The following is a 13,781-nucleotide window of genomic DNA, read 5'->3' as shown; positions in this document are numbered from 1 at the left end:
CTTAACTTTGTGTCATTAAAGCCTAATAGGCCAACTGTAGTAGGTGGAAAAGTGAAACACTTACATGATTGTGCAGAGGCTGTTTAAAAACCACCCCATTCATTAGCATATGCTCACACAAAAACCCGGTGGAAGGAGAGAGAGATCGGATTTATTAAGTTTATCGATGGATAAAAAAAGATACGGGAATATCAAATGTTTCCTCCAATTCCTATCAGGAGACAATTTCTTGATTTTATAGAGTAGATTTTTTCCCCCCTCTCTCTTCCATATGTTCAAGGCCTCTGGACTATGCATCCCATCAGGAACCCAATATGGTTTCCAGGCCATAACCAAAGTCAATCCATCACTCCATTCCCAATGTTGACAGGGTCAGAGGTGGAGGGGAACTTTGGCAGTGCTCCAAAAACATGAGACTCCTTTGAACAGCCAGTCAATCACATCCAATCAGTCAAGGAAAAACTGGATGGCTTCCTAGGCTAGGAATCCTGGGATTTTCCTTCTACCATTTCACTGCCCGCTGGGGGAGAATTAACACCACTCTGAATTCTTTACTGATTCAATCATTTTCTTCCAGTTCATTAATTCTTCTTTTAGGTTGATACAGGGCACGGTTAAGAAGTGGGGCAGCAAAACATTATAATGAAATAATATCCTTTCTTGTCTTTTCTACTAACATCACTTGCTCTTCTCACTTTCACTAGCTGCAGGGGAGGGAAAAGGAGACACAGATAGCAGTTTCTAGCTAGTGTCTGCGTGAGAGAGGTGGAATGCATTGGGAATGAATGTATGGGGAGGGGGAAAGGAGGGGCCAACCGATTTGAAGCTTAACAGATACAAGTATTTGTAATTGCTTTAATATAGTCCAAAACCCATCCTGCAGCCGGCCATGAGCCTTGCTTGGCCAAACAAACTAAAATCAATTAGTGTCAGTCTCCTTCTGTGCATTGTTATGCTTTGCACATAGTTTGTTTAAGGGAACTGGTGACACTTTTTCATACACATCTTGTGCTGCAACAGCTCTGTTTAACTAAGATGTCATGTTGCCTAATTTGCCTGAAATCAAATCTATCCCAGCTGAACGAGAAGCCTGAAATTCAGATAATCCTTCGTGTTCCTGTGTTTTTCAGCTCTGCAGTACACACTAATTAATAAATTGGGGGAGGGGGAGTCTCTGAGATGTAAAGAGGATCAGATTTTGCATGCAGTAGACACTGCTTTCCTGCCTCTTCCTTCTCTAACCCCCCTGAGGTTCTGTAGCTCCCCCTTAGCCTCCTGAAGCCAAATAGAAATAGAAGAATGGGTAACATGCTTTCACATCTGTGGCCTGCTCTTCATAGAGACGTCCTACCTTCCGAAGGGTCAAGTCTCCTTGCTCTCCGGCCATGCTTGGAGTTGTTGTGAACAAACATGTTGTCAGACACTGCCAGCACGTGCCCATCGACATTCACTGTTGTTGATAGCACAACCTGCACGTTTAGAAAGGGAAGAGAAAGGAGGCAGGTAAACAATGTGCTTTGAAATTCCACCTGTGAAATGTGAATTATTCAGCTTTATTATTCATTATTCAGTTCTGTCTGTAAAATGGCACCAGGTCCTGCAGGGTTTATTGCCCAAGAAGAAGGCGAGAATGTATTTCCAGTCTTCATTCTAGGCATTAATTCCATTTAATACAGCATCCTAAGGGCCGTATAAAGTCCTAACTGTAAAATGAACCATCTACTGCAGATGGCCTTAAATTTAGTTCCCTATGATGCACTGTAGCATAGCTGATGGCAAAGAGGGCTGAATATACCGACCAGGGGGGCAGGCTGCAGAGCACCGCAGCAATTTGCCCTCTGATACACACAGGCAGATTCTGAGCCATCTGCTGTACTACGCTCACATGCAAATGGACCTGCATCTGCTTTAAAAATACAGGTCTCCATTGACTGAACAAACTGGAAACTCCTACTCTGTGAAAACAGCACCTCGGATCACATCTGGGGTTTGACATTCGTGTGCTTAGAGCCTCCTGAAAGGCACCTGAGCCCATGGACTTCACATCAAGATGTAGTTTCTAAACCTGAATTCCACATTGCAGGGTTCCAGTTGGGTGTCAGTTCCTAGAGGAAGTGTCTGTTCATTAATCCCACTTAGTTTTCCCTTTACAACAGAACATCCAAAGGTGCAAGTCTGATAAATCCAGAAATATACGTGCCTTTAAACCATGAACTTTTAGGAAAACCCGAACAAACTGCGTTTTAACTACTGAAAGAAGCAGCATCTCAGGGAAACTTTCAGGTTTCAACCATTAGTGCAAAAGTGCTGAACTCCATTCAGCTGCCACACAGCCACAGTAATTCACAGCTATTGAGAATCCAACCCTGGGTGTGTTCATCAGTTTCCACAGATGTGGCTGTCATAGTCTAGGTAAGAGAATGTCAAGCTCTAATTGTTGATCAAGCTCCATTCAGAATATAGCGGGAGAAGCCTTGCCCTCTATGGGGTTCTGCTAGCTTAAAGAACACTTACTTTCTCGAGACAGATTTAATTCATTCCAAAAGGCTCTTGTCATACTGTACTCTTACACTTCTCAAGCATTCTTGTCACAAAATGTGTTGCTTTTGTGTGCCAACTGATTTCATCATTGCACATTTGGGTGGAGTGAGACTCGCATCCAAAGGGAACATTTCCCGCATGACATAGCTGAACCCACTCAGATGCACTTCATTATTTTCCCTTAAACAATGGAAATAAATTTTCATCTCTCCCTGGCCAGCCCAGAGCACACTGTGGCAACAGGGGAATAGACCTGAATTATTCCAGTGTCTGAAATATTTACGACAAGTGTTTAAATTGTAACCAAATGTAAATAAAAAGTATATCATGTATATACAGTTACACTGTATAATATACACATAGCTCCGCTCACATACACAAGCACAGTGAACACACACCCACATGCTCTCAGTATGAGATCTTTGTAAGAGATGCAGACTCCAAGTATGCACGTTCCCTGTCTGAGTAACCATTTGGGTGTAGAAGTTGTGCACAACACACGAGCCGCATTCCAGTACGAGTTACAGAGATCCCTGCAGCATGAGTAACAGCTCTGCTTTGAAGGTAAGTCGTGAGCATCCTCCATCCCCTGAGCCAACAGGGATGGATGAAGCACTTTCAGACCTCTCTGCATGAGCGGTTCCATCTTTATTCACCTCTCCACCACAGGAGGGTCAAAGCCATTTGGCAACCCACAGCCTGGGCCTGGGGTAAGTCACTACAGCGTTGTCATGGACAGGACAAAATGCAAAGATCAGATCTGGACCTGAACGTTCGCAGAAGTTTTGGACCTTGTGTGCAGTAATCTCGAAGGTGCTGCTCCAATTGAGCAGAGACCTTTGTGCCTTTGCTACAACACTGCTAGCCGTCATTATCAACGATGTGGAGTAAGAACATCATGAGATTATGGACGTACAAATAACTGAACTTCTTCACTTTGCTCCAGTCATTCCCTCCTGCCCGATGAACACGACAATCCGATTGTTTTATACTTGAAGATTAAAAAACAATGTTTTATGGATAAAAGGAAGAGGAATGTGCATTCCACTGTGGTCTCTAACTCCCAGGCCCTTCCCTTTCACAAGCCAACTGCTTTCCCCCAGTGAGTATTTCCTGGGTCACGAAGGGTGACCCTTTCCATCTGGAATCAATCAGTCAACTCCTGACAACTTCCTGAAACACCTCACTCCATTTCCTGTTCTCTCCCCCTTCTCTCTTTCCCCCTGGTTTGCTTCACTCTTCAAAACTGCAGGCCACAGCAGCTTAATGTTAGAGGGTCAGACACAGTTAGACTCCAAAACACTACACAAGAACACCTTTGACCTTCAAAAATCTTTACATCTTAGCTAAACAAATCAAGGTCAACATTTCTTACCATTACCTTGTTAACCATTTCTATGCATTTTTGCCAATACCCTTCTGAACATGTATTTACCAGTAACACTTGTTCTCCTACCATCATAAAACATTCCAGGCCTTTTGCTTAAAAGAACCCGTATTTAGTGCTGATGGAAGGTGATGTGAAAACTTCCACAGAGACTGAAAGGCTCAGATTTGTCCACAGCACTGACAAATTACTGGCAAATCTTTTTGGTGCTTTCTCTTACCCCTATCTGATGGCACGACTTCTTGGCTATGGTAATTTGGCTTCTGTGCCCATTTACTTGATGGTCTTTTACCTAAAATCAATAGTGAATGCAAACTGGAATCCTCAGGGAACGATCTGAGAACATCAAGATCTGACAGAGAGGCCGTGGATTCTAGTAACTGTAGGTAAAGGCCAAATGTGACACAGGCAGCATAAGGACCAAAGTTTTGTGCTGCCCAGCAGCTGGATCAACCCATCACCTCCACTGGAGTTTCAGAGGACACCCAATCAAGCAAGGAATCAACAGGGCAATGTGTTATTCCTCCATCCATCCAATGGAGGGTCCACATCTCTAGGAACAGTGAGGGAGTTCCAGGCTTCTAAGCGGGACTTTCAGCAGTTGTTAAGATTCTCTCTGCAAATCTGCAGGCATCTTCTTGTTAGCTGGGAAGCCACAGACACAGAATGACTCCCCAGCAGCACCAGAGGAATGTGTGTGCACTATCCCTACATTATCTTTGTTTTCCAGGTGCATTTCTGTAATGAAATTCCTGCTCAAAAACCACAATGAGGGTTCACCTACAGTGACATTCAAACTGTCTTTAGCACATTAAACTCAGGTTCTCTGAGCTGCGCTGCCCCTCTCCCACTTCCCTGCACAGGGCTGTATTTCTTCAGAGACCTTTACCTGGGTACTGCAATTTTTCCTTCCCCATCAATCCATCACCCCAGTATTTTCATATTCTAAAGTATGTTCCTCTTCAAATCACGTATATGCAAGTAAACACACATCACCACATACGCATAAAAGCTGCATCACTCATAGACACCTTTTCAGACATATGGTACAAACATTCCAGGCATAGAGGCATTTACTTACATGTAACGTATCTCATCACTGTGTAAATGATCTCTCTCAAAAAATTCCTGTTACCATTCCAAGTGTGGAAAAAATTCTTTATGACATTGTACATCTGGAAACAATATTGCATTCCTGATGCACTTTCCCTTGTAACTCTCTGGTCACAGCACCCTGTTATTTTAACTTTTCAAAAGAAGAACTACTATGAGGATCTAAAAAATTATCATCATTATTAGTATTTTCCAGCTGGGTGGAAGGAAAGATGTCAGGCCCCATCCTGCTGTCTTCACTTGGACAGGGCTCCCATTGATGTCAATAGGCATTTTGGTTGAGGGAGTAATACAGGAGTAGAGGCTGGAATATTATGTGTTTGCTCCATAGCTGGATTAGGAATAACATAAACAATGTGAAAAATGCCAACAGCCTCTCTCTGCTCAAAACTTCCATTGAATTCTTCGGGATATCCTCCCTGAGCCTGCTGCAGACTCTGGGCTAACACAAAAACCTATGCACGTAGCCTTCATGCAGGCTGGATGTGGTCACTGCAGGGCTAGATGACCTTTGAAGGTCCCTTCCAACCCAAACTAATCTGTAAGTCTATGATTCATCTCAGAAACAGAGGCTCCCAAGATTTTAGGGGCACAGGGATAGGAGAACAACCTCATCTGTGGTTTGTTTTTAACAGACAATACATACCTCTGGCAACTCCCTGTCACAATGGCTATTTCATCTCCAGATCTAAGCACATTAAGCTCCATGGCTGCTTTTTCTTCTGCACTTGCAGCCAGTTCTCCCCTTACTCATATAGAACCTAAAATAACATCACCCTTTTTTGTGTCAGTCACTATCTGATGAGGAAATGTGCCACCCATTAATAGCTTTAGACTGTGCTCATACTCGCTGCACTTGTTTTGCAGTCTATACCTGGGAATTAGTCTCCCATAACACTAGTCCATGTAGCACTCACCTCTCTAACACCAGTTCAGCAATTCCTACCCATATCCAAGAGACCGTGGGGGTCTCTGGCACATTCTCTCACCATCGGCATAAAAAGGAGTTCGATTTAGACCCTTTATGCTTCATCCCTGCTCTCCCTTTTTGTTTTCCCAGCCTGCGCTGCTAACTCACAGTACCGCCCCACCACTCTTACCCAGTTTCCTTTTTCCTGACTGACACAGATCCTTCAGTGCTTCGTATCAGAAGCCAGCTGGGTGAATTCTCAAGCACAGCCAGCTTTGCTCATGTGCCTCATGATGAACTGATCCAACCACTCTGAGGTCAGGCAGGAAATCTCCCCAGGGACACACCTTGTTATTTTTCCTTTCTCTTTCTCCCCTAGAGCACCTAGAGGGGGATACCTGCCAGGAAACATTCCATGGCATGATTCCTGCTGAAAACAGAGGGCAACTGCTGACCTTTCTCTTTGTGTTTCTAAAAAGCATGTCGGTTCAAAGCTGACCATTGTTAGCATTGAAGTTCCGTTGCCTTGTACCATTCTCTCTGTAGGATCTGTTTAATCAGTACGTTACTGGATGAAGCAGAATTCCCAATCAACAGGAGTCTAATGCGTTGGTGCCAGGTCTCAGCTGAAGCATTTTAGCTGAAGTGCCTTATCTTAATTCCACAGAATTATTGTCCCCCATTACACACCGGTCGTTACCATTAAGCACCATAGGGCTTCAATCAAGTTCTCCAGGAGAAGTCCTCATTAAACGGAGGGCATCATATTTGTTTTATTCTGTTCCTGAGAGAATCACTCACTGAGACTACCGCAGTGACAGCAATGACAGTACCTGTGTAAACTCAGCTTTGCAGCTCAGCTGAACCCAGTCAGCACTATAGCTTGAAGAGGTGATTTTAACCCGGTTTTTGTTTCAGTTTTCCACTGATAATCTTTGGTCAGAAGTATTTTCATTGCGAAATAATCAGTATTTGTTTCAGTTAAATTCACAAGGATTTGTTACTCCATCTGCATACTTTATCTGGGCAGCCAGCAAGTAACCACGAAAACATCCATTAGTTCTAGAAAGACTCCCTCTCCCTGCTTTAGCCACTGCAGTAGTGAGCAATTCACAGTAAAATCATGTTACTTGTGGGGGAAAATCCCACTAAATAATGATCACTCATCCTCTAACTTCTGAGGTTTAGCATTTTTTCAACAGTAGAAAATCTCTGTATTTCATTTGAAAAAATGAAACTTAAAGAGATTTTCATTGCATCTTTGAAGCTCTACTCAATATCAAAGCAAATTTCAGCTGGTGAATGTGATCACAAAGCAGCTGGTGTTGCTCTCTAAACTGAAGAATTATACTAAAACAACACCTCTTTAGGCATCTGGAGCTGTATGAATTTTACAATGCAGTGTTAATGTAACCTTTCCATCCCTTCTTCTCCTCACCCTCCTTGTTTTAAATGAATGTGATATAAGTGAAATTTAACATTTAATTGAGTTTAATACATCATAACTCTGCTATAAAATATCTAAATCTTATGACCTATCTAGAAGCAAGGCTGAGGCCAGGGCCAGAGACTGGAGCCCAGTGCCCTGGAACGCTGGTGGTCAGCCAAGGCAAGCCCAAACTGTGTCACTTCACACCCATCTCTAATCCGAAGCATTAACTTGACACTTTTCCAGACATGAGTAACCATTCTTCCGTGCTGGAAGAGCTCAATAAGATGCATTGTACAGCACTAATTCCATGTCTCTTATTTGTACTTGTGTCTCAACAACAAAGCCTGGGTTTGGGGCTTTCATTCAATCTCCACTGAAGAGCAAAAGTGGCTTTTGATGGGACCCTTTTAGTTCCAGATTTCAGTAGCAGCTTAAATGAGAACTCTGAGATAAGGATTCTCTCTTCTGTTGTTTAACCATAAAAGAGTATCTTAATGTCTCGTGGAGATCTGACACGTTGAAAATGAACATATTTCTGCAGGAAAACATAGGTACGAGTGAAAAGATTCTCAGCAGCGCTGCTGCACAAGTCTGCTTGCATAAGGAAAGTTAAATGTGTGCAAATGTTTCAGAAAGGAGGGCCCTAATAACAACAGCTGTACAAATAATTTATGGGGAAAAAAACAATAACGGTTTTAGATGTAGTTCAAGAATAAAACACAGTGAATTAAATCATAAAATGAATAAAGTACCCTACAGCGCTGAGCCTTTTGACCCTGCTTTTACTGTGCTCACACATGCTCCTGTGCTGGGAGGACGAACAACTGACTGTCCTTTCAATCCCAATAAACAATGCTGCACATTAATTACTTTGCCTGATGTAAATCTTAACAGCTAAAATGAAAATGAACGCGTTCACAGTGCGCAAGCACATCACTAACGCTCGAAGTAATCCAGGTTTCTCTCCCCACTTCTGACTTTAGGGGGGACCATACTCAGCGAGCAGCAGGCAAAAAAGCTTTGACCCCAAAGAAACAAACCCACAAACCACCCTAAAAAATCCACCAGAAAAAGAAGATCCAGAGGACAGAGACAGTGGAGCGCTCAAGAACGCTCTTAACTTCCATTACATCCCGGGAAGTCGTGCTTCTATCCCCATAAACAAGGAGGCAGGCAGAAAACAAGCTCTTTGCTGATTGTCTTTCTGGCTCATCCCGGCTAATTTCCCTCAGAACACTGAGCTTTTTTACTCCCAATGTGTAAAATTTTAGCAGCTGAAGTACGTTTTGTATCCTTTTTTATCCGTCCTGACCTCTGTAGGCCAGAACAAAGCTCATCAACCGATGTGTCCCGCTCGGAACAAGCCCGAAGGAAGATCCCTGCACTCACAACCTCGAGAGTTTGTCTCAAAGGGTTCATTTCATTTTTGTAATGCTGAGAAAAGTCGTGTCGACATTTCTGGGTTTGAGAAAGAGGAAGCTGAACCTAATGGGTTTGCCTGAGCCTGATTAATTTGGAGGTTTGAACTTAAAGCTCATAATGAAGCTCAGAGGGGATGAACTCGCATAGACTGAAAGTGCAGGAGGAGTTTAAGCAAGCCCTGCAAAACACAACCAGAGTTTCACTTGGCTCTGTTTTTCTGGCTTGGCAAGTTGCAAGGCAGAAAATGCAGATGAAGAGTCTATCCCAGCTCTTGTTCTACTCCCAACACACCGCTGGTTTTGGTCCAGAGGTCACAAGCAAAGCCATACTGTCCCACATATAGCCAGGGGGGCTAGCTGCAGGCATTCTATCAGAGGCCATGGGGGTGCTGCAGGACCCACTTTAGTTTCCCTGTTCAATGCTTCACTGGAAATATGAAGGTATTTAGGCTCTGTAACGTCACCATCAGGATGGGGAGATAAAGAGGTGAAACAATAAGGCTGATAGCAGATAGATTTCAGCCAAAAACCTTAGTTCCAAAATCCTCCTGCAGTTCAGCACCTGATTGAAACCTCGGGTTTTAGTTCAGTCACTGCAGCTTGCACGAGACTGAAACCAGATCTGAACTGCTGCAGCGTTCAGGTGTGTCTGCATCCAGAAGTTCTATTCTGGCGCTTACAAGGAGTATTCTTTGTAACAGGGCGGTGCCTGGAATCCCCGGGTGCTAATCAGGATACCCTTGTGCCGGATTCTTTACCAGCTCCTAACAAAACAAAGCAGGAGGCTCTGTATTTATGTTTCATCGCACTCCACAATCAGCTCTTTGAGCTGCTCTCCGAGCTAACAAGATCTGTTTACATGCTATAAATCCAGTTTTCCTTTGCGCTCAGGTTTTTGGGCATTCTTGGCAGATGAGAACTAATTGCTGGGGTTTTCTTTATGGAAATTGCCACTTGAAAAAACAATGAAATCAGTATAAATTCCCTAACAACGAGCACCTCTTTTTTCTCGTGTCTTACCTCTAAAAACACAGAATGAAGAAGTCACTGTGGTTTCAAGTATTTTTCTTCGTATTTATTTCTGCTCAAACAAAATAATCGATAACTTTTCTATTCTTTGCCTATATTTCTTTACCATTTTTGGAGCTTTCAGAAGCTTCCATTTGCAGTTGCTCCTAAAACTTGAACTCTTTATTTGGGTTTTTTATTAATACCTCCTGTGAATTTTCATTGCTAGTAAAAGTAAAACCAACTGAAACCACTTGTCTATGAAAACATGTTTTGGTGGAAAGTTTTAAACAACTCCTGTGGAGTTTTAATTTCATTTATAAATGAGGAAACTGATGCAAGTGCCCAAGCAATGAAACGCGAACCACCACACCTAAGGATGGCACCTTCCCACTGCGAGTCTTGTGGGTCACCAGGGAAACCACACATCCCTCAAGAAGCTAAAATCCTCTTTGTACCAGGGATGTGGCACAAAGAAGGTACAATAATGAAGAGAAGAAGCAGTAAGAGCATTTACAAGGATAGTCCTGATATCATCAGTAGGTTACAGAGGGACTGGCTGGCCAAGCCTCCCTGCACTCCCTCAAACATTCTCCTGAATCAAGACCACGATGCTGTACCAAGGTGAGCATCCCCATACAGAGAGGTGGAAACAAACACTGGATCAGTGCTGCAGCCCAACCCTGACTGGCAACCCCATGTCCCTTCACCAGACCAAGCTGCCTCACACTCAAGTGAAGGAGATCCAGTTCCAACACCGTTCTCCTACCACGTTCTCTGCCGTGCCACCTTTCCCACTGCATGGAGACACAACAGTGCATCCCTGATGTAAAACCCTGAGCACTCCGTTCAGTTACAGTTAAAACATTAATTGTAAATAGTTGCTTAAAAGGTTGGGAATGAAAGATGGGAGACACTGCCTGCCTTTCTCCTCACCACTGACACACTTCACCTCCTTCTGTGTTTTTATTAGCTGGTGTTCACAATACATCAGCGACAGCTATGATGAAACCAGTGGCAGATTTTGCTGCAAAGCAGCTGGGTCATCCTCCCATGGGTCTTGTTGCTTTGCTGCATGAGATCTTAAAGTGACCATTGCTATTTTGGCTCCTTGTTTTAAAAAAGAAGCTAAAAGGGAGGGCATGAGAGTGTTAAAAGGCAAAAAAGATGGAAAGAGAGAGGGAGTGGAGGGAAATGAGGAGCCTGCTTGTGTACCACGTACAGAGCTACTTGGAAAATTCTGAGGCATCTAAGTATCACAAACATGATCCCTGCTGTGGGCAGCTGTATGTGCGAGTGCTTTGCCCGAGGGTGTCAAATCAAATATCCACTGCTGGTTGGTGCAGTACATCACTTCCCCTTGGGGATTCAGAGTGGAAAAAGAGGAAAAAAGAGGAAAAAAAAGGTTTAAACACAACAAATGGAGAAAAACTTTAACAATATCTGATATGGCTTATCCTATACTGTCATCATATTTATGTATGGAGGGGAGAGGAGAGGGAAGAGAAAAAAAGCAGACAGGTTAATGCTGAGCCTCATAAGACTTACCTGGAACCGTCTCATGTCTCTTGGGTTTCCTGCTGTTTTCAAGCAATTCTGATTGCACTTGAGAAAAAATTTTAGGAAGAACCTGGAAAGATAAAGAACCACGTCACTGCTGTTAACCCTCACAACCACCTCTTGTGGGATCTTGTTTTCAAATACACATGGTAGTGATTTACAGGGTGGGGTATCTGTAGACCAGGGACTTAGCAAAACAGAATTAAACCAAACGCAAGCAAACCCTGACAAAGAGAAGTTCAAATGAATCAGGTGAAGTACAACCCGTGTGAGTGTAATCCACCCTGAGCTGGGCTGCTAGCCCGTGGAATTCAACAGATCCACTCCGATTTCTGCCCGTTGCCTCACTGCATGTTTGACCACACAGTTTCAGTCTCTTTCTTTATCTCTCCCTTGCACACAAGCTCTTTCTTTCGCTGTCTGAAGGGATTTTCCATGAAACAATACAGAAGGATAATGTCATTGTCAAAATTACAAAAAGCAACAGGGCAACTCTGAAGCAGATAAACCTTGAAACTACTGAGAATGTGTTCAAAACCAGAGACAAACACAGCTCCCAGAAGCAGCCGATGAGATTTCATCACGACGTTGGTTTTTACTTATTAAGATTTCACAAACTAAAGAGGAGAAGCAGCACTGCCAAGAGTCCGGATTATAATCTTACATAGATTTGGAGAGAGGATAACGCAAGCACAACCTGAAGGAATACGTGACAGCTCATGCTGTCCAAGCAGATAAACCCATTAACATCATACAAAGTTCTCATGCCAATTATTTTGCCCTGTCACATATGCCTATCTTTATGTGTTATTATCGGTCGAGTTTAGCTTGTCATGTACACAGGTTAAGTCTTCAGACTGCTGGGTTGGTTTCCCCAACACCTCGCACTAGATCTCAAAGCTTAGAAATATTAGGCAGGTGTTTTTCTATGCGATTTCCATGAAATTGTGTGTCAGATCCAGGGAGGAGAGGAGTCACCCCTTTGTTATCTGGTTCATCCCATTACATTTAGGAAATTCAGACGTAAAGAAATTACATGAAAAATCAGAGCTGTCGGCTTAAAAACCGAACAAGCAACGTCTTGAAAATTCAGACCTAGCAGGCAAGGATTTTTTTTGGCATCCTCTATCACAAGTGGAAAGATTTCGCTGTGATTTTCAGTTCCATTTGTTGGACAAAACCAGATTTAGCTGCAATAATTAAGGAAATCAAAAAATCAAAGACTTTGAGACAGATTTCGAAGGCAAAAAGACTTGGCTGGAAATAAAAATAAAGAGTTGAAGGATTGATTTGGAATACAAAGAGACATTTATTTATTTATTTCGCTTTGCTGAGTGCTTTCCTTACAAAAAAAAGCCGCTTTTGCAGTAAGTTAAAGTCCCAGGTGAGCCAGGCCTATTTCCCTTTCTGTTACTATGACAACGATTTTTTACCGCAGTCCCTAAGTCCCTTCAGAACTCACACATTCATGCCTTGAATTAGAACTTTAAAGGAGAAAGATGTATATTTCCTGGCTTTACCACCACCACCCACCCAAAGAGTCCTCGCACAAGACAATAAAGCAGGAATCCGCTCGCCCTTGTTACTGCTGCTTGCTCTGCACCACTTCCATCGCGGCATTTCTCTTCCATCTGCCCCAAACATACAAAGAAATATCGAAGGATCTGATCCGTTTATATGGTGCTTGAACAAACAAAACCCTTCAGAAACCTCATGACAATTGAACCCACAAAAAAGAGCCAGATAACGTCATGTAAAATGACTGTCACAGAATGCAACCTTCCAGTGAGCTTTGTAAATTAAAAGCACAGAATCCCACGCTGGTTTGGGTTGGAAGGGACCTTAAAGCTCATCCAGTTCCAACCCCCTCCCAAGGGCAGGGACACCTTCCATTAGCCCAGGTTGATCAAATGTTCCTGTTGGCCTGAAATCTCTCACCAATGTTTTTTAAATAGTTAAAATATTTCTTTTTCTCTGTGCATTTTGGAGACCGGATTTTATTTTCCTCATTCCTTCTCATTTATGACTTAGAGAGCTCCTGGTCCTTCCTTTCGCACAGATGACATCCTGCCATGGTCCCTCACCACGCTGAGGTTCAGCAGCAGAGACCTGCTCATGCTCAGCTGTCAGGGGGCAACTTCTCCCAACAGAGCCCTGGTCACCGCCGTGTCTTCTCAACTGAAAACCCTACGGAACTTCATGCCCGAGGAGCAGCACTGAGCGAATATATTCTATCAAATACGACTCACTGATTCCTCGTGCTAAAATCTGTGACCTCTTTTATTTGGGTGATTTGGAAGCAAGATTTTAACTGCAAGGATGTTTGCAGAAGGAAGAACACGGCGTGCCGGAGCGAAGATTCACAGGAGAATTCGAGTCAGAACCGTTACTCACAAACTCTCCTTTTTA

At 43.2% G+C, this 13,781-nt stretch overlaps 1 protein-coding gene across 7 annotated transcripts in view; it reads right to left on the bottom strand.

Annotated features, from left to right (window-relative positions):
* EBF2 (EBF transcription factor 2) overlaps positions 1-13,781 on the bottom strand; it is a 118,184-nt gene that overhangs the window by 23,955 nt on the left and 80,448 nt on the right. For all 7 annotated transcript variants that reach the window (XR_010608133.1, XM_065659284.1, XM_065659283.1 and 4 more), the window contains 2 exons: positions 11,361-11,442; positions 1,352-1,469 (listed from right to left, as the gene is read on the bottom strand). Coding sequence is in view for 6 of the 7 variants with exons in the window: in XM_065659284.1 (XP_065515356.1) it covers positions 1,352-1,469; positions 11,361-11,442 (200 nt within the window). In the remaining variant the exon portion in view is untranslated. The remainder of the gene's footprint in view (positions 1-1,351; positions 1,470-11,360; positions 11,443-13,781) is intronic.

The sequence above is a fragment of the Lathamus discolor genome, chromosome 22 (genome assembly GCF_037157495.1).
Source record: "Lathamus discolor isolate bLatDis1 chromosome 22, bLatDis1.hap1, whole genome shotgun sequence".
Taxonomy (NCBI): domain Eukaryota; kingdom Metazoa; phylum Chordata; class Aves; order Psittaciformes; family Psittacidae; genus Lathamus; species Lathamus discolor.
The sequence above is the reverse complement of the archived record's forward strand: the minus strand, read 5'-3'. Positions and strand labels throughout refer to the sequence as shown.